The 20,059-nt window shown below is 43.1% G+C and overlaps 2 protein-coding genes across 5 annotated transcripts; both read right to left on the reverse strand.

The window, feature by feature from the left end:
* Positions 1-4,250: 4,250 nt before the first annotated feature.
* kat7a (K(lysine) acetyltransferase 7a) lies at positions 4,251-15,583 on the reverse strand. 3 transcript variants are annotated; one of them, XM_031565107.2, is made up of 15 exons: positions 15,163-15,583; positions 13,871-14,021; positions 12,764-12,973; positions 10,971-11,210; positions 10,578-10,660; positions 10,030-10,116; positions 9,593-9,691; positions 8,383-8,493; positions 7,505-7,696; positions 7,128-7,217; positions 6,607-6,747; positions 6,396-6,489; positions 5,965-6,111; positions 5,319-5,425; positions 4,251-4,818 (listed from the first exon to the last, which is right to left on the reverse strand). In XM_031565107.2, exons 1-15 carry the CDS (start codon positions 15,175-15,177, stop codon positions 4,720-4,722), a joined length of 1,866 nt encoding a protein of 621 aa, XP_031420967.1. In that variant the 5' UTR covers positions 15,178-15,583; the 3' UTR covers positions 4,251-4,719. The 3 variants fall into 3 exon arrangements, with proteins under 3 accessions (XP_031420967.1, XP_031420970.1, XP_012682593.1); XM_031565110.2 differs by having other exon boundaries at positions 8,404-8,493; positions 15,163-15,580; XM_012827139.3 differs by lacking the exon at positions 12,764-12,973 and having other exon boundaries at positions 15,163-15,496.
* Positions 15,584-16,241: 658 nt separating this feature from the next.
* On the reverse strand, positions 16,242-20,059 carry g6pc1b (glucose-6-phosphatase catalytic subunit 1b). Of its 2 annotated transcripts, none has more exons than XM_031565127.2 (5): positions 19,630-20,059; positions 19,152-19,261; positions 18,691-18,796; positions 17,907-18,022; positions 16,242-17,226 (listed from the first exon to the last, which is right to left on the reverse strand). In XM_031565127.2, the coding sequence occupies exons 1-5, from the start codon at positions 19,767-19,769 to the stop codon at positions 16,697-16,699; spliced, it is 1,002 nt and encodes a 333-aa protein (XP_031420987.1). In that variant the 5' UTR covers positions 19,770-20,059; the 3' UTR covers positions 16,242-16,696. The 2 variants fall into 2 exon arrangements, with proteins under 2 accessions (XP_031420987.1, XP_012682544.1); XM_012827090.3 differs by having other exon boundaries at positions 19,623-20,055.

Here is a 20,059-nt window from a genome sequence, read left to right on the forward strand (position 1 = left end):
CAGGGTAGATAGGGACCAAATAAATCATCTGTAAGATGAGAACAGTCCTGAATGTAGGACTTCCAGACTTGAAACAAAACAGAGTAGTCACTGTTATTTATCACAAAGAGTAAAACTTGATGTTTGACGTAGTGGGTTGATAGTAATAATGTGGGACATTTGAAATGTAGCATTTAGCATAGCTTCAAGAGATACCTCAAAGCTATTGCATTACAATGTTATATTTTTGTGAAAACATGAATACAATTAATGTATCATACATGCAGGGTAAAATAGTTTGTGCCCATATTGTAGGGTCATAATTGTGGCAGAGGTTAGACCTCATGATTTGTGTTAATCTTTCCAAACTGGTCCCTGATCTGTTAATGCCCCTGTCTACTTCACTGACTAGACATCTATGTGTAATTTGAGGATGATTCACTGGACAATTATGCCAATTTTACATCTATTTCAAGGGACATTTCAATAGATCTTCATGTCTGTGTAAAAGCTGGAGAACCTAGTATTAAAAGCACAAAACACAAATGAAAAGTGCTCAGAAAATAGGACAAAGTAAAGCGAAAGACAGAAGTGAGTGTCCTTGCATCTGGGATACAAGTTATCATGAGTTCTCAAACCAAGAATATATTCTTCAGCCTGACAGCTTAACGTCTACTCAAATCCGACTATCCAGTCATCCAATCACACGAACACTTCAAATCTGAAGTACCGTCAATCAAGCTCTTCTATCATGGAACTAAAGGACTGAAATGCCATGATCAATTTAGACCTCTGGGAGGTCCAAAGAGTTCATCTGCAGAGTAGAAGTCCTCATTCACCCCACGTCTTTTTTAGAACAGTAAAGGGTGCCTATAGAAGTTGCTACCTCTTTCAAGTTATATCTTTAAAGTTATGTCACACTTTTTCAAGACAATCACATAGCATGTCCTTGTAGCTTATCTGGCAGAGTGCTGCTAATAATTTCACGAAGAATAATTTTGGCGTGCTGTCTGAAGCACTTTGTCCTCTTATGCTTTGGCGTCAATGGCGTGCTGTCTGAAGCACTTTGTCCTCTTATGCTTGGTAAGTGCTACACAAACGTGTCTGCTTTAATGACAACACCCAAATCGTGAGCTTGATTCAGAAGAATCTCGCTCAACTGTACTAAAAGCATTACATTAATTAAGGTTGAAAGTTTCAGTCTTTTCCCACTGTGCTTCTAACAAGAGGTCTAAGGAAAGAAATCCAGCATAAAAAATGTCAATTTTAACTGAAAGGTTTTATTGGATAGGGGGCAAAAAGCAGATGGTCACAGATACAAACTTGAGATATATATTTTAGAAGAGGCATGAACAGTGCTCACTTCCACAACCACAAATGCTGCTATTGTACTTTGTCTCACTGTCTGCGGAAGAACTGCATAAGCTTCTTCAGCTAAACACAGGCTGCTCGGAGGCCAAGCTGTTCCCTGTCTACGGCTGCCACTGGCACATAAGGACAAACTCCAATCTGGTCTGACGTGACAGAAAAAGTCTGCCAGTCAAAAGGCCAAATTGAAATGCATGCTGAGAAGTTGGTCACTTTGGCAAATATAAATCCATCGGCACAAGGGGTCATTTCAGGTTAGTTCCATTTTCAGTACAAGTGCTAAAACAGCCTGATGTCCAAGTACATACATACATATTGTCAAAAAAGATTTTTTTTATTATTAGATATATGTATTTTTTTTCAACAGTTTCACAATGCACTAGAAAACACCAAAGTGGAAAGAGAGTAGAACGGACTGAACAGAAGAACAACCAAGAGTAATCTTCATTTGTCTGATGCACGCATGCTTATGGTACGAGTTGCTATGGTGACGAAAATCAGACACCGTTTGTTTTGCTGTGCTGATAGTAGTCTGACATGGTGTTAAAGTTTCACCGTCAACTGAATATGGTTACAACCAAAATGCATGGACAGATGTCGTCACAAACTGGATATCGACCGATAAACACTCTGCTAATTACAGTGATGCCACCGAACCCTTTCCTTTAGTTGGACCCTTTCACAGGGTGATTAACAACGCCTTCCTTTCCATGTGCTTAAATAAGTGTGAATAAATATTAAAAACAGAATGTCTTTAGGTAACAGTCAGTGACAGTGACAACCTCATAGCTTCCTTTTCCTCTCTCAGTATCATAAAAAATAGAACGGGTACAAATGCTGAGAAGTGGTCCTTCTGCTTGTAGGTGAAACAAGTTTGAAATATATACCCTTTTTATAAATAATTTATTCTGATAATTCTAAGAGTAGATATATTAAGTTAAAATATAGCTACTATATTTTGCCTAAAGTGTGGACTCTGACAATCATTACGGTGTAATAGTAAACTCCCTTTAAAAAAAAACAATGAATTGTACTCTCCATAGAATACATAAAAATGGAAAACCCACAAAAACATGTTGAAATGGTGACTCATAAGACACATGGATGGCTACTGATAAAAACACACAAAAGTATCTAAACAATGACACATAAAACTAAAATATCACAGGCGTTATAAGAGGAAAACACATAAATACGAAGAAAGAAGCAACAAAGAAATGCAGGAAATAATAAGGAAAAATGAAGTCGTTTTTCAACAGTGATCCTATAAACCTCCAGTGGTCCTCTCATGTGCCGCTTCCTTCTTGTCTCTCTAGTGACATACACGGGTATGGTATACTAAAGGTGAGGCTAGCCTTCTGATGTATACGTGCAGATTTGGGGGTCTTTTTGAGGGGAAAAGGGCATTCTTGAGAAGTTCCTTAAAGAAGAACTTTTTTTACACAAAACAGTGACATTGCATTGACATCCGAAGGTCAGGATATCAATATGTAAAAGGAACAACAACAAAAAATCCCAAGGACAAACTATCATCTTTGCTACAATGTTTCAGCAGACATGATAAAGGCCTTGTCTTCTGGGCACTTTATGTATGACATAACTTCATCAGTAATAGTTACCGTATGACACCAATTTCACATTCCTAGCCACAACAGAATGATTAAACAATAAACAGACAGTTCAAATTGCAAAAGAGGTATGCAAACAGGTATGGATGTGAAAAACCTTTAAAAGAACAAATATATATGTATGTATGTATATATTTGTTATGTATATAAACAAACTGTGAAAAAGGAAACTTCCTCTTTTCACCTGGTCACACTCCCCATGCTCAGGGACTTCCATTGCCATACTCAAGGGCACTGTGCACCCAGACACGCACACGCACACACACACGCACACACACACGCACACACACACGCACACACACACGCACACACACACAGGCACGCACAGGCACGCACACAGACACGCACACAGGCACGCACACACGCACACAGGCACGCACACAAGCGCACACACACACGCACACACACACACACGCAGACGTACCCACGCGCACGCACGCACACACACACCCGCACGCACGCACACACACACACAAGCGCACACACACACGCACACACACGCAGACGTACCCACGCGCACACACACCCGCACGCACGCACACACACACACACACGCACACACGCAGACGTACCCACGCGCACACACACCCGCACGCACGCACACACACACACACATGCGCGTGCGCACACACACACACACACGCAGACGTACCCACGCGCACACACACCCGCACGCACGCATGCACGCACACACACACACACACACACACGTGCACATACACATGCGCACACACGCACGCACCTAGCCTCTCCTATACAATTGAGGGGTGTATCATTTTATTATCTATGTGCTTTGAGTGTCTTTTGTGTGCATTGGACTATGATCAAATTAGCTAGTAGGAGGAACAATGATGTTTAAAAGAAAATCGAAGTGATTAACTTTACTGTTCGATTTTATCTGTGTTGGGATACTGTGGTATGGGCATTCACCCCACTAGGATGGTCCAGCCAAGGACTTGATTGGGCTAATTTGGGGTAAGTGGCTGGCCTGTTTAAGGGAGCAAGGAAGAGCCAGACAGCACAGAGCCAGGGAACCATGGAAGTAAGTTAAAGAGATCTCCCAGACAGGGTAGAAAGGCTTGGGATCGCTAAAAGGGATGGTCCGAAGAAATGCAGGGTCACCATGTTGGGACCTTGGTGACAAGTTTCAATTGTTGCAATTGTTAGTTAAATAATTTTCCTAGTTTTGGATCCTAGTTTTCCGGGTTCTACACCATTTTGGTTTATGTTGTTAATAACCTGGTTCTCCTGGCTCAATAGATGAATCTATATTTCTGTACTGGACTGCCATCTCCTGCCACTCGCTTTCCCACTCGTCACCACCTCGTCCATCAGCACACCTTCCATAATGCAGGGTGTCCGCCTCAGTCCCTCACACACACATAAAATCAAAAAAAAGCACCTTCCACCCTGTGATTGGGGTCAGGGCGGAGCGGTGCGGGGGAGGGGGTCCTTCTGATTGGGTCCACTGTCATCTTTGTCCAGTGGCAGCTATAACAGCCATATATCCTTTGAGTTCTCCTCCTACAACACCACTGCTTTTACTGAGCACAAGAGTTGAGGAAGCATAAGTCCAGTGAAGCATGGCTTCAGCTATGCAAGCATGTGGTACCTCTCGTACAACACCATCACCTCTACACACGGTCAACTGCGTGGTCCAGGCCTAAAATGAAGGGCAACTGTAGTAGCTACTGAAAAGCTGAAGTCTATTCCTAGCTGAGGGTGGGGAATTGCCGGTGTCATCCTAGGTGCCCTTGGGTGGGGTCCATTTTAAGGCAGCTGGGTCAATGGTCTTGCTGTTCCCCCGTTTGGACTCCTTGGCTTTCCAGTCATCAATTAGGTCCTACACAGGACACAGGACAAGTGACTGTTACATCCTTAGATCCTACACAGGACAAGTGACTGTTACATCCTTAGATCCTACACAGAACAAGTGACTGTTACATCCTTAGATCCAGACAAGTGACTGTTACACTTTAGGTCCTACACAAAACAAGTGACTGTTACATCCTTAGATCCAGACAAGTGACTTTTACATCCTTAGATCCTACACAGGACACAGGACAAGTGACTGTTACATCCTTAGTCCGAAAGATCGTCAAACTAATTGTGATTCACTTTAAACCAGTCATATTTGATTTGATTTCATATCTAAAATATGCAGTGCTGAGGACTCTACATGACATTTGAAGTATCTAAAGTGAAATTATAGTATAGCGCTAGTGAAAGCGATTATAGTATAGCACTTACTTCTGGCAGAACTATTCCAGTTAGAGTTAAAGAATGCAAACACAGAGGAAATGAAAAGATGCTTAATGTTTACCTCCAAACACTGTGTCTTACCTGTCTCTTTAAGACCAAGTGCTTCCCCTTCCAGTATTTCAGCATCTGAAGGGACTGCAAGGTGCTAACTATATCCACCGGGTTCACTGCTGTTTCCTGGCTAATTTCTGCAAAACAAGCCCATCCACTACACTTAATGTCACATCAACCCAATCAATGGTAGAACACTTACTCAAGCCCCTGTTCTTAGAATACAGAAGATACTGATGACTCTCAAGAGCATTCTATGGCATTACTGCTATGGGGTCGGCCCAGGGCAGGAGCCATCTTGGAGCTTACTGAGGCTAATGGAACCACCACTTTAAATCACATAATCTCTTATACTAAATCAGGTGGGGCAGACTTAATTTCCATTCATTTGTTAGACAGCGTTTGAGTCAACAATGACGGAAAATGCCTTCAAACGTATGACAGTGCTAAATATCTGTTCATCTTCACTTGCTTAAAATGACACAGCATTGCTATATATATATATAACTGCCATCAAACGTATGACAGTGCTAAATATCTGTTCATCTTCACTTGCTTAAAATTACTCAGCATTGCTTTATATATATATATATATGTATGTATATATAACACTGAACTAAACTCTGGCTAAACTGAGTTGAACAGTCATACTTTCTGCACATGACCATTCCCTGACCTTTGATGGAGACCTCTTTGCCCTGGAACATATTCAGGTAGCGTAGAAGGACCTCCTTCCAGTAGCTTCTGTAGCTGATGAGACCCAGGTCAGAGAGGGGTCTCTCTGGGGAACCAACCTTCTCCTCCACCTTGGACAGCAAATAGCCTGCGGAAGAACCAGGGAAAATAAACAAGGCAGCAGACAGCCTGCAGAGGAACCAGGCAAAACAAATGCTAAGGGCTAATGCTAACATAAAACTTTAGGAAGGAAGAATCTAAGGTGAGTTTCTGACTCCTTAAATAAAATGTAAAAAAAAAAACACAAATGAACCTAGCATGCCCGGGTGTAGAGTGGTAAATCAATGTAGAGAAAACAGGAACATTTCAAAAGTTACAGGTAAAAAGTAGAGATAAAAGAAAAAACAATCCATGTGAAAGAAATCAACTCACTGAAGTCAATCAGCATCTTGCCAAAGCCTTGCCTCATGTATTGTGGCATCGTGAGGATACAGGAGACATTGTAGTTCAGGAATGAGTTCTTCTCCTACATTAGAGACAGACACACACACACACAGACATTATTCTGGTGGTGATCAAAGCCAACTCATCTAAAACAATAGGTTATTTTAACTATGCATTTCTGATAGAGTTTCAACACCACCTTGGAGAAGTATCCCACGAGGTGGCAGCCGGTGTTGTCTGCTTCAGTCATAACGTAGAAGAGGAAAGGCTCCACGTCATAATAAAGCGTCTTGTGATCCAGAAAGAGCTTGGCCAGAAGGCACAGGTTCTGACAATAGATCTATGATGACAAAATATCAAAACTGTTTTACACCGTTTTAAAAACTACATTCAGGTTAGCCACAAGTGAGACAGACTGCAAGCAAATGACCAGAACACGGAACAAACCAGAAGGTTCTCATATGTTAATATACATTTCACTGTAAGGACAAATACTAAATCCAAACACTTTTAAATAGCCCCACTTTCGGTTTGTGCACAGTAAGTGAGACCCAGAGATTACTGCAGTAAACTAGGCAACTACTACTGCAGTAAACTAGGCAGTTAGGCAACTACCACTGCAGTAAACTAGGCAGCTAGGCAACTACAACTGCAGTAAACTAGGCAGCTAGGCAAACTAAACCTGGACATTAAACTCATGACATGTCAAGACAGTCCTACCTTGTTTTTCTTCCCATCTACCTCAAAGACAGAAATAGTGCCTTTTCTGTAGATTTCATCCCCTGGTGGGTGTTTCCATACACACTTGGCCTGTAAAGTCAGGATGGAAAAGGAAGCCTCAGTTTACACACAGACACAATGCAAATACAAATTTCAACTGTGTTAGATTGTAACTGTCTTATATACTGCATGTCTAATGTAAACCGTTCTAAGACACGTTTAAGCATTCACACAGATACAATGCATTTCAACTGTGTTGGCTTGTTACTGTCTTATATACTGCAAGTGACATTGGATAAGACCGTCTGCCAGAGGAATAACTGTCAAATGTAAACCGTTCTAAGACACGTTAGATGGTCAGGGCGTTGCTAGTATACCATGTGCCTGCGCAGAATGGTCTGGCTCTTCATGTACTTGAGGCAGAACTCGCACATGTACAGCCGTCCCAGGCGGGCGTACTCCTCGGGGTAGGGCGAGTGGTACCAGGTGTCCAGCTCGTAGCGGCCGAACACGATGGTCTTGATCATGTTGCTGCCCTCCGTGACCTGGCCCTGGAGCCGCAGCTTCTCCTGCTCGTGGGGAGAGAGAGAGAGACTTTACCGATGGCACTAGGGAAGGCTGCGGTGGGTGGGTGGGTGGGGGGGGGGGATGGGCTTGGAGAAGGTCTCCCCACCCTCCATGATCTAACACTAGTCAGAGCACTCAAGAGAAGCAGGCCAGAGGAAACTCATACCGAGGCGAAGAAATGAAAGGAAGATGAGGGCACGACACAAGGGGTCTCCGAGAGAAGTGTCCTGGCATTAGGTTTTTGTCATGATGCACAATGGATTTCAAACAAGGAAATGTCGTGGAAAAACGTTCAGGGTAATAATCTGATCGTGTAAATGAAATCACTGCTATATGGTATATGATATATGGAGAACACACATGACCTGTTTGTTATGGGAAATACGTATAGGGTGTGTGTGGGCACTTTACGGTCTGGCCTTGGATATGGAAAGTGGAAATAAAAAAAAGACATTCCCTGCCACCATTTTGGTTCAAAATGGACCCCGCTGTATGGTCCGTGTGCCAACCCGACCAGGCGGCACCAGTAACTGGACAAGGAGTTACTGGGTCAGGAGTTTGGCCCTCATCAGACGATGGTGACGGGCTTAAAGGAGAAGAAGATGTGGAAGGCACAGTGGAGGGGAAAGGAAGGGCAAAATAAAGAGGGGGGTGGGGGGGGGTTAAGGTGATGAGTTTTCTCTCTTACAAGATCATCCGAAGCACGTGCCTGGGCTTTTCGAAAGAGCTCCAGGTCATAATCACTAGTGATGTTCTCCAGTATAGGCTCACGACTGGCGCCATGGCTCTGCCGATGATCCTGAGAGAGAGAGAGAGAGAGAGAGAGAGAGATAGAGAGAGAGAGAAAGACAGAGAGAGAGGGGGTTACTTGTTGTACTTTGGCAATACTGTAATGTATTATGGTCATGCAAAGAAAGCGCATTTTTTATTTTAATTTGACAGAGAAAGAGGGAGAGAGAGAGGCAGAGTGGGAGAAAGAGAGGCAGAGGAAAAAAGAAAGATAGAGAAAAAGAGGGAGAAAGAGAAAGGGAGGGGTAAGAAATAGCTAGAGAAAAAACACACAGTAAGACATGGCAGACAAAGACATGGGGGGGGGGGGGATCTGTGAGGTTGACCCCTCACTGAGGCAAATACTGAGGCAACAACTGCTTTCATCGCAGAATCTCTACATTCACCATCACCACAGAAAGCCACATTCATACTCAAAATCTGCATCCAATTCCGAGGACAAATCCAGAACGGGGGTAAGGAAGATAGGAAGGTATGAAGGAAGGAATGTAAGATGCGGGTTTGAGATAGAAGAGGAGAAAGGGGCTTCAGGCTTGAGGTGAATCAAGGCAGCGTGACACAGACAAGAGAGAATGAGTGATTGGAAAGGTCATCATCAGATCCATTGTCCAGCAGCTGATCTTTGATTGCCATCAGCACGGAATGCCTTCTTTTGAAAGACATGCTGAAGCGGTTACATTATGCTGAAGCTGTTACACTCTGCCAACGTTCCTCCATTACGTACACACAGAAAACTCTAAATTACCCGGAAGCTAAATGGCTTGTTTTCCACGGTCACCTCAGGCCTGTTCAAGACATGCTCAGCTATCCAAACATGCCTACTAGTTTTGCTTTTCCTTCTCCTCCTTGTTATTTTCTCTAAGAGGATCTCAGCTGCCACCACTGAGTTGTGAGAATGAGGAGAGCACAGTTAAAGCTACCATCTAAAACCATCAAAGCCATCACTTCACAGAGGAAGTGATTGACTTGAGCCCAGGCACACCGTGTTCCACCACTGAGTGTGACACAGGAGTCAGAAGCCAGTTAGCACTTTTATCATAGAAACTACAGCCCCAGATGAAGTCCCATACTCCAGCCCGGCGGCTCCTGAGAGAGACTGCTGGGCTCACCATATGCTTCTCCTTCTGTTCCTTCAGCAGAACAGAGTTCCTCTTCTTCCTCATCTCCGTCACCTTCTCCTTGTACTGCATCTGTCGCTCCGTGGGAGTCTGATGAACATGAAGATTAAATCATAACACCTCCATCTCAACACTCCATACTTAAAAAATACCACCATCACCCTCAGGTGTTAAATACCACCATCACCCTCAGGTGTTAAAAAGAAGCCTTGCGAACACTCAATATAAGAGGTCTATTTTTCCATCTTACTGGAATACATACTCAAAATACTTATTTTATACTCATACATACATACTCAAAATACTTCTATCCAAGAACCACCAGAGAATGGTGGTATTAATGTTATACAAGATTGTGGAACCACCAAAAGACTTAAGAGGATCTAAGGGGGCCTAGAGTAGCAGCTCCAGAGGAGGTAGAACCGTACCTGATGGCGGGTGGAATGTCGGTTTTCGTCCTGACGGTGGGACAGAGTCCTCTCCTCCACCTGTTTGTCACGAGAGCTCGCTCTCACCTGCACAGATAGGAACACATGACTGAGGGAGCTCTGCTTCATTCATACAGATCAAGGATGGAGGGAGCAAACAATTCAAGAGGTTGAGTTTTACTGTTTCTGGGGAAAACGGATGGCACCAGTGGTAGACAATCATTCATTTGAAGGCGTAACAGTGCATGTGAAACAGTGTTGAAATGTTTTGCTCTGGCAATACAAAAGTTTAGTCATGCCAATAAATTAATTGAAATGGAAATAGAATAAAGCTAAGAGTTCCTTCTTCCCAGGTCCACTTTGTTTACTTTCACAAGTCCTTTCACAGGTGTTTCTCTCTTAAAACAGTCCTGCCAGCTGCACCTTTAACACGACAGCAGGTGCCAGACAGCTCCAGAATGCTTGTTAGAAATGCTTGAATATTAGTAGAAGTGAAAACCTGCGCTTAACAGCACTGACTGGTGTGTGGAGCTGAATAAGGGATTTACCTTGCACTCATCTGCAGACAAATTATGGTAGAGTGGGCATCCAGATATTGAGAAGTGCCTTTCATGTTTTCCAGTTAAATGACCTGGGAAAAGACAATTAAAAAACACCATAGGTGTTGATTTCAAATGTTCATCACAAGTGAGACAATAGAAATTGTTGCAATAGAAAAAGCAAATTATGCACAAGATAAATAGAAATTAGATACTAATAGTAGCTCCTCCGCAACTCTTAAAACGTGTGGGAACCAGTGCTTGATTTACTAAGTGCCAGGTACATTTGAAAAGTCATCTCCCCCTAATACAATGCTACATGTAACTTCACAGGAAAAAGACAATACCAGTTTCTCACTCTAATACAACGTTACCATGACTACACAGGAAAAAGGACAATACCAAGGGAATTGCAGCCAGGGGTGGGGCACTTCATGTTGAAGTTGTAGCTCTCGTGGAAACGGCGGCGTTTGGGTCGGTGCGACAGGTCACTGCCCGAGTCCTTGAGTGACAGCTGCTTGGCTAGGCTCTCATCGTGAGACACGTTGGGGCTGGAGATGTCGATGTCTGACTCCGAGGAAGGGGCGTTGCCTGTGGGTGTCCTGGGCGGAGTCTCGTCCTGATCAACCCCCTGCTTCAGTCCTGCATGAATGGTAACAAAGAGTATGCCAGATAGTGTCACTTCCTTCACATTTCAAGTGATACAAGTATTTAAAGTGATACTCTTTCCATAGATCCTGTCCGCTACACTTGGGGAAAGATGTGATGCTCGGTCTACGCTACCGTTCAAAAGTTTGGGGTCACTTACGAATGTCCTTGTTTTCTATGAAGACATGCATTAAATGAGTTTGAGTAGGAAATCTAGTCATTGACAAGGTTAGAAATAATTATTTGTAATTGAAATAATAATTGTATCCTTCAAATTTCAATCCTCCATTTGCTTTTCCTTCAAAAACAAGGAAATTTCCAAGTGACCCAAAACTTTTGAACTGTAGTGCAGATTAGGTACGTCTTTTGTACCAACCATGAAATGCATTAAGTCTCTATAGACTTTACATAACACATTCAGCTATCTATGAAGTTACTGTTCAGTATTTATCTAGTTTCGCACTCAGCGCCGCATGAAGCAGCATGCCTGAAAGGTGTATTCTTCTGGTAATGAACATTAGCATTTTGTACATTTTAATAAAGGAAATTAAATTGAAATCTTAGAAATCCAGAATTTTTCTGTTGAAACTCAACTTTCACTTTCTGAATCCCATTCATCAAAACTGGAAAAAAGTATTAAACAAGAATTGACACCAAATTAGGTTTTACAAAAAGCTTTTCACCTTGTTTCTGACGATGAAAATAGAGGACTACGGGACCATCAGTTTGGTGAACTTCCTAACCAGAGAGCTGTCTTCAATCATTTGTAAATGCACAGTTCTCATTCACAGTTGATTAATTGGTTTGTTTTCACAACCACAGATATGTTTGAGGAGGCAGCAGAATGTCCAGAGAGGTTTTAAGCGAAGACACAACAGACTGACAACTAAAATGTCTACATTTCTATACAAAGAATAGAATAAATCCAAGAATAGAGTGACCCTAGAAGTTTGGCTGGTTCAACCTAAATTACCAAAGTTAAACATTATTCAAACTTGCTTTTAATCAGAAACCATACCCGAAACAACAAGAAACATGACACGTTGTAACATGAAATATGTGTAAAAAAAAAAAAAAAAAGAAGGGGGATCTGGCACCTATGTCATGTACGAAGAGCAATCCAAAAAATTGCCAGAGAGACAACCTCAAAATGTACAAGTCTACCAACTGTCCGAAGTATTCATGTTCAATGAAGTCGGAGCCACTGGGCTGTTCAATGATCAAATATGACCTTAGATGGCAAATCAGATTCTTGTTTGAAAAGCATGATATTTGAAATTTCAGCATCCTTCATCACCTTCTTTGAAAAAACAACAACAAAAGGAACGTTTAAGGCAAAGAGTAAAGAGCTCCCTGTTCTATCTTTCAGTTAATTCATCTATTTATACTCCCTTTCTTACTGGTGGCTTGGCCTGGAAATGGAATGGACAAAAACTAGATGTTTTTTGGGGGGGGTGGGGGGGGGCAAGGCTGAGTGGTCATGCTGCTGCTTCCTCCTCCTCCTCCTCCTCCTCCTCCTCTTTCGGTCATGGCAAGCGGCTCCCTACCCCGCTCAGTGAGCTCCGCCGGCTGCTCAGAGTCTGAGCCGGATGAGCGGCTCCGGCGCAGGGGGTATGTCTTAGAGGCAGCCGGCACCTCCAGGTTCAGATTCTGGTTCAGGTTCAGGTTCTGACTGCGGGTTACCCTTCGGGGGATGAGGCTTGCCGGCGGCACCACCTCTGGGTCGCGGGTGGGAGTGCCCCCTGGCGGGCTGGGATCTGAAGAGAGAGCCTCAACACTTCACATATGCGTCTTCAGGTAAAGTAAAGAGCTCCGGAAAGAATGAAACTCCCATTTTGGGCCAGGGTCTCATTCCAAGAGTTAGCACACATCAGAAAGACATTAGTAGCACAGGGGCATGTGGGAAGGCTATATTTTAGCACTAAATATATAACTGACCAAATTCAGCCCTGCAAAACTTTTTTATTCAACCTTTGACACATGTTGCAGATATTTTGGGGGAGTCAATGAAATTCAATCAAACACGCTCCACGGTCACTTCAACAGGTATCAAAATTGGTCAACAGTCAGTGACTAAGAATTTGAAAACATAGCATCACATACCAAAATAGATCAATCTCAATGTTATTGTTTTTGTTTGTATGTTTATTAATCCCAGGTAGACTGCAAATTTGCAGAAATAAGCTTTCAACCGGATGTTGTTATCCAACTGTAATGTAATGGAAAGATTTTTTTTTTTTAAAGAGGCGGGGGAAATGCAAAGATTAACCCATGCAAAGCCCGTGATGAAGCTGCCACATGTACTTCTGTCACAAGGCATTCATGTTCAGTGACCTGTGATGCCCAATCACAAAAGCCATTGTTTAGACGGGATTTGCTCGATGCAGAGCTTGGTTAACACTACTGAAATCAACAGTAAATGCATAATTCACAACTAAAATAGTAATTTCGGTATTTCAACAATTCAACCAAACATCTCAGTCTAGGAAGCATCGTGACAAATAGCACCACATCAAACCACAGCAGGGATATAAGGCCTATAGCCTAATGAGGGAGGGAGGAGAGAGAGAGAACGAGAGAGAGACCGACCCTCATCCCAAAGGAAAACACATAGGCACCAGCACCTGTTTAATAAGGTTATTCGTGAATGCTACCTTGTGAACTTTGGCTGAGACGCACTGAGGCACGGGTCAGTCGAGTATTCCTGCGCGTGTTCGCGTCGCTCTCAGAACTGTCGGTGTGCTCGAGATCAGCGGAAAAGTCTGAATCCTCTGTGCCGTCAGAACTGCTTCCTGCGGCGTTCCTCTGGTAAAACGAGACAATACTCAAACGATGAAATCAGATACATTACGTTCATATCTAGGATACATGATGTTGCAAGTCGACATGTTTTGCTTATTACATTAACTGATTTCGTGAATGCAACAAGAACATATCGAAATAGCCTATCCCGTCGCATTCATGGCGTAATGCAGTCTGCACTCTGCAGGGTGCACTGGTCCCTCTTGAAACAACACACTGACCTAGTGCATACTGTTAAAAGGCCAATGAACAATGCAGCTCTATGAAAAAAACTGACCACGTAAGTGTTTGTACCTCTGTTGCTTTCTTAAAGGTCAAGTAATGAATGGAACAGGGCAAACATGCAAGGTTATTGCGACATTTAATATAATAAAAAAAGGTGTTACAACAACAAAGTCCGTCAATTACCCGTAAATGATGCACATAGAACCACCTACACCAGAATACAACAGCGGGACAAATGTCACTCGTGCAGGATGTTTTGCGGATTTTACATCATGAACAAAAATTTTATGAGGATTATGTGTTCGAGAATCTTCCTGTTGTGACACCAGAGTCCAATTGAAACGCTGAAACAAGACGAGCAGGCGGGATCAAGGAGAAGACACGAATGAGAGACCGCCTTCAAACTGATGAAACCAATAGTAGAACGATAACCAGTCTGTCAGGCCTTTGCAGCAGCTTTGCAGTTTGTTCCACTACACTCGGAGTTTTCCACTATGAAATAACATCACGTTATGTAATGTAATGCATCTTGCTTTGGTATGAGTTATTACAGAGCAGTCTAAAACCTGTAAAGAACTGGGCTACTGGACAAATCGGATAGATAACTGTGCCAACGCGACTGTGAATGTCATACTTTGAAGCATAGACCGCAACCTGTGCTGCCCATGTCATTGGTCAGTCTATTGAATGTTAGCTTCTTAGCGAAAAAGGCATAAACTCCCACAGAAGCTTTTTTTGTAGTGAGACAGTATGAAAACTATTTATCTTTCAAACACATTACATTTAAACATTCAGTACTTGCATGTCAATTTTAAAAACAGTACTGCCATCAGGTGTGCTCTCGAACTTCAGTTCAACTAGCTGGCGAGCTAAATAGAAATAGAGTGCAGTTGACATGCTAGCTCGCTAGCCCCCTTACCTTTCTCCGAGGCATATTTCTACGCAAAATAGCCTGGGCTGCTTAGAGGACCGTGTCAGTAAAGTCCGGTTGCTGATTCCTGCTGTCTCATTTAATCTGTCGGGACTGTTAAATTTTCATTCAGATTTATCAGCAGCAGTGACACTAACATAATCTTGCCATTCCCAATAACTGCCTCTGTTATTATGTTTTGTTTCCTTCCCCCTTCTCACTTCCGGGGAGGGGGCGCTATTGGCTAGGTGGGGGTATCAACATTAGTTTTGATTTGACCAATTTATTGAAGTTAGGAAAAAATGTAGTAGGCTAATATTTAGTGAAGTCGATTCGAATTGTATAGGTCTATCTATCGTCAATCCAGATAACTTTAAAGCCTTAAAGTTTGTTGCAGTCTGTTGTGTCAAATTTGCTGTTCCAAATAACAACTTAAATCAGTGCAAAATAATTAAGCACATTTAAGCTATTCGAAATGAGATAAATGTTAGGCATTCTCATCATTTTTGTGTGAATCGTTGTTAAAGGAGTAATTTGGCCAGCAGGTGGCATCCCATCGCCGCAAAGATACATGTCCTCATTTTATATCAAAGTGATGCACAAATGAGATTCCTTAGTAAATTAACTTGTCTTATATGCAGGTCATACCCCAAGGGCCACGTAACCCAGCACACTTCTGATTCTTAAAATAACAGTGTTTTCTTGACGTTAAAATTAGATGTGCATTTTGTATTTATTTATTTATATTCAGTCTGCCTCTGTGTAACCTGTGTTAGTATTTGAATTAATGTATTTTATTATAGTAGTTATTGATGTTTAGTGTGTTAATTACCGACAATGGCCGTGGTTGTGGTGGGTAGTAGCCCTACCCTGATCCTGCTGCAGTTTATGGGCCATGTTGGTGTTCGCTACCGTCCTGTGGAGCGGTGAGGCATCTGGCTCGCTTCATGCATGAATTGTGTTTATTTGATTTCTATCATATGTCAGAGCAACGAAAGCAGACAATACCCAGTCCGGTGGTGGTTTCACATCAGTTTTTATCATAGACACACAATACAACGCTGAGAGGGACTGAAGTAAGACTTATACAAGTGAATTATATTTATTTGCAAAATACAGTAACAAAGTAACATTTGTTGTAAAGCAAGCAATTGGAGTCTCTCTTCCACAATGAAAGTTGTATGCACATTACTTTTGTGGTGAATTTGTTGATTGTATGTATGTAAGTATTTTTGTGTGGAAAGCGCTGTTGTGCTTCTGTTTACATGTGTAGGTACTGCCTGACGGCTGTATTTCTGTTTGAAATGAGGTAGTTTTCAGAATGTATTGTCTACGAGGGTCATGGACTGTTCAAAATAAAGTGCACCCACTGACACCTTTTCAGTTTGGATCAACACCAAAACATTGTGCCCTGCCAGAATCATGAACTGGTCTTCAACCCTGATTCCCTGATGACCACACAGACCATTTCTGTTCCCATCTCTGCACTTACTTCTCCTGTTTGGTGGCCTCTGTCTATGGAGTAGTGCCACTCAATACAGACTCAGAGGCAGAACCCTCTCCAGGTTACAGCATTCGTTGCCCTGGCAACACAGTAGGGCACAATGCCAACAGTAGTCAAGGGCACTGTGGCACTCTTGCAGAAGGAGAGCAGGTAGAAGAGGGGATAGTTGTGAACTGGGGGCCCAAAAGTGTCCAGCACGTGCAAGAGCAATATGGCAGCGCTCGCACAGGCCAGCCTGAAGGGGGCGCCACTTTTCCCTCCACATCCAACTCTCTCCCTGACGGCCTTGTCCCACATGGGCAGGTGCAGGGCCGTGCCCAGCCCAAAGAGGACACCGGTGTTACGAAGGAGGCTAGCGAACGGTGTGGTCTCCAGGCGCACCCATGCCGCTTTGATGCACCACCGCTGGGCCTTGGCTAGACTCCAGAGCAGGTCAACAGCGACGGCGTTCAGCAGGACGTAGAGGCCCAGCGCAGAGGCCAGCAGGAAGAGAGTGAGGTGGGTGTAGCCTCTGAAGCTGACAAGATGGATCCAGGGGGCTCGGTTCAAACCCTCAGCCACAGCAACACCTGGGGGGGGGGGGGGTGAAGACCTGGGTCACTCTGGCTGTCTAAGCTGTTGAGATCATTTGTCCTCTGAGGGAATATAGGCTTTCAATTTGCTGCTAAAACATTTGGGCAGGAAAAGCAAATGTTATCCCTTGACAACGTGGAACCCTCATTAAACTAATGGACAATGAATAATAAAAAAAATCGTTTGGTTGAGAGTTATATTTCTGGTTTGCTAAGTATGTCTGGTTCTGTCAGATAGTATTAATATTAAAAAGAAAGTACACATGTGTTTCTTAACAATTTGACTGGTTTTTTTTTTTACAAAAATGATCCTTTTGCTTTTGGATTTCATCTGACTCTATTATGCTTTCTGCAAAAGGACTTAAAGGAGTTTGCTTTCTCCAGCCAATCTCTCTTTCTCTCTCTCTCCCATTCCTCCTATATCTTATATACACGCACATACAGTCACAGCTTCTATAGGCCCCCCCTACTCTGTTTTGGCCGTACTGCTGTGCTCTGCATTCTTTCCTTAGACACCTAGTTGACATCCATAACAAATGAGTAGCGTGTAATGCCTTTGACCCCTTATGCCCAAGCTATGATATTTTACACTAAACACAAATTGACCTGGGAGACCTCACTAAAAGCAGACAGTTTATAAACAGGGCTTTCACAGGGCGTAGAAGTTTATGTCTTACCAACAACAACTCCAACGATGACTTGATGGGGAAAGTGGGCGCCTATGAACACTCTGGAGAGGCATACACAGACCTGTATGACCCAGAAGACTGTCCACAAAAGTGTCTTTATGCACCTGACAGAGGTAAAGAACACATTTTAAACTTCACCTCACTTCATGTAATTTATGTATACATTCAATAAACACCTAAGATAAGATCCCATTCAACTGGAAACAAAAGAGATTCTAACAATATATGGCCTGCTGATACCATATGCACACACAATTTGTGCTCTTAATGATTAAGGCCGGGCTAACATGAGGTGGAGATGGAGAAGCACAGGAATTATCTCTGGGAATAATAAAAAGAAGAAGGTAGAGGAGGAGGCGAAGGAAGAGGAGGAAGAGGATCAGAAGAAGAATGAGGAGGAGAAGAAGAAGGAGGAGAAGAAGAAGAAAAAGAAGGAGGAGAAGAAGAAGAAAAAGGAGGAGGAGAAGGAGGAGAAGAAGAAGAAAAAGGAGGAGGAGGAGGAGAAGAAGAAGGAGGAGAAGAAGAAGAAAAAGGAGGAGGAGGAGGAGAAGAAGAAGGAGGAGGCGGATGAGGAGGTGGAGAAGGAGGAGGAGGAGGAGAAGAAGACGAAGAGGGAGGACGAGGACGAGAAGAAGACGAAGAAACAGGAGGAGGAGGAGAAGGAGGAGGAGAAGAAGACGAAGAGGGAGGAGGAGGAGGAGGAGAAGGAGGAGGAGGAGGAGAAGAAGGAGGAGGAGGAGGAGAAGAAGAAAGGTTCCAAATCAGCACTCACCACCTCTGTGCAGGACTCCCACAGTGCTGAAGGGAGGTGTTGAGGACAGATGTGATCAGTGCGTAGTAGACTCCTGCAGCCCCCATTGCATGACCGGAAGGACTACCTAACCGAGAGGACAGAGCAACTCAGTCAGGAAGACGTTACAGTGGTGGAGAGTTTCAAATAGATATGGATGAATTACACAAAAACACACATATTGTATACACACATACTGATGTACAGTACATGCACATAAAATAATTTCTATAAACGAAAACCGCAATGATGTCTATGAGGTTTGTTGCAACATATGGAAGTATATGTATGTTAAACAAAATGGCAATGCTTTTGACCTGCATCACACCATGAACTACATTTCTGAAACAAACATGGTGCATTGGTGATTTCCTTGTCCTTATATTGCAATATGACTGCTGTATTGCATCCATTCAACATGGTCGAGTAGCATGTTTACTCACCAGGGCTGGTTTCACAGGTCATGGGAAACTGTTTTATTTGTGGTATTGTGGAATTGCCATAAAAGGAGGTCTCCTGAACCCACCAGTATGGACGTTCTCCAAAGAGCATCCTGACAATAATAATAATAATAATAATAATATCAATAATGATAATAATGTGAAGACCACATACAATAATTATTTTTAGTTTATTGTTTACAAAATATATGCAAAATACAATACATTTTCAAGAATGTCCTCTTCACGTCTACATTCAGAGCAACGTGCCTTCATAACATCACCCTGTTAACACCCTATCTGACGTCTGCATATGTTCATCAGTAATTAGTGTGTGTGGTATGCTTGTTTTGTTTTGATGCCATCTTTGTAATGTTAAATAGTCTGGATCAATGTATCATTCATTTTTAATGTGTTTTGAAACACACAGGCACACTACGTATGAACAGAGACAGAGAGAGTTCCTCTACTCACCACTTACAAACTAGATTGATCCAGTCTCCTAACACAGCCACCCACACCAGTTTGACGCCCGTGGCTGGCTGAAAGTGGAACAAGAGGGGGAACAGGATCAGGAAGGTCGTGCGCAGGTCTGCAGCCGAGGACATGAAGAGGAACCATCCCTGCGTGTCAGAGTAATTCTCCTGCAGGTACTGCGTGCTTCTCACGCCGTAGAGGTGGACGGTGTCCATGTCCGCTTCAGTCAAAGTGTGCGTAGTGAGTAGGACTGTTCCTTAATGCTCAGTGTTAAAGGGGGATGCAGACGCAGTGGAGGTGGTCAGTAGGTCCCAGCAGCATCAGGCGGTCAGAGAGGAGACAGTGATACAGTGAGACAGAGAGACAGGGAGACAGGGAGACAGTGAGACAGTGCTTAGCTGTCCTATTCCTTGGCTAGGTATGCTGTCCTCTGT

Source organism: Clupea harengus, chromosome 1 (assembly GCF_900700415.2).
Source record: "Clupea harengus chromosome 1, Ch_v2.0.2, whole genome shotgun sequence".
In the NCBI taxonomy this organism is placed as follows: Eukaryota; Metazoa; Chordata; class Actinopteri; order Clupeiformes; family Clupeidae; genus Clupea; species Clupea harengus.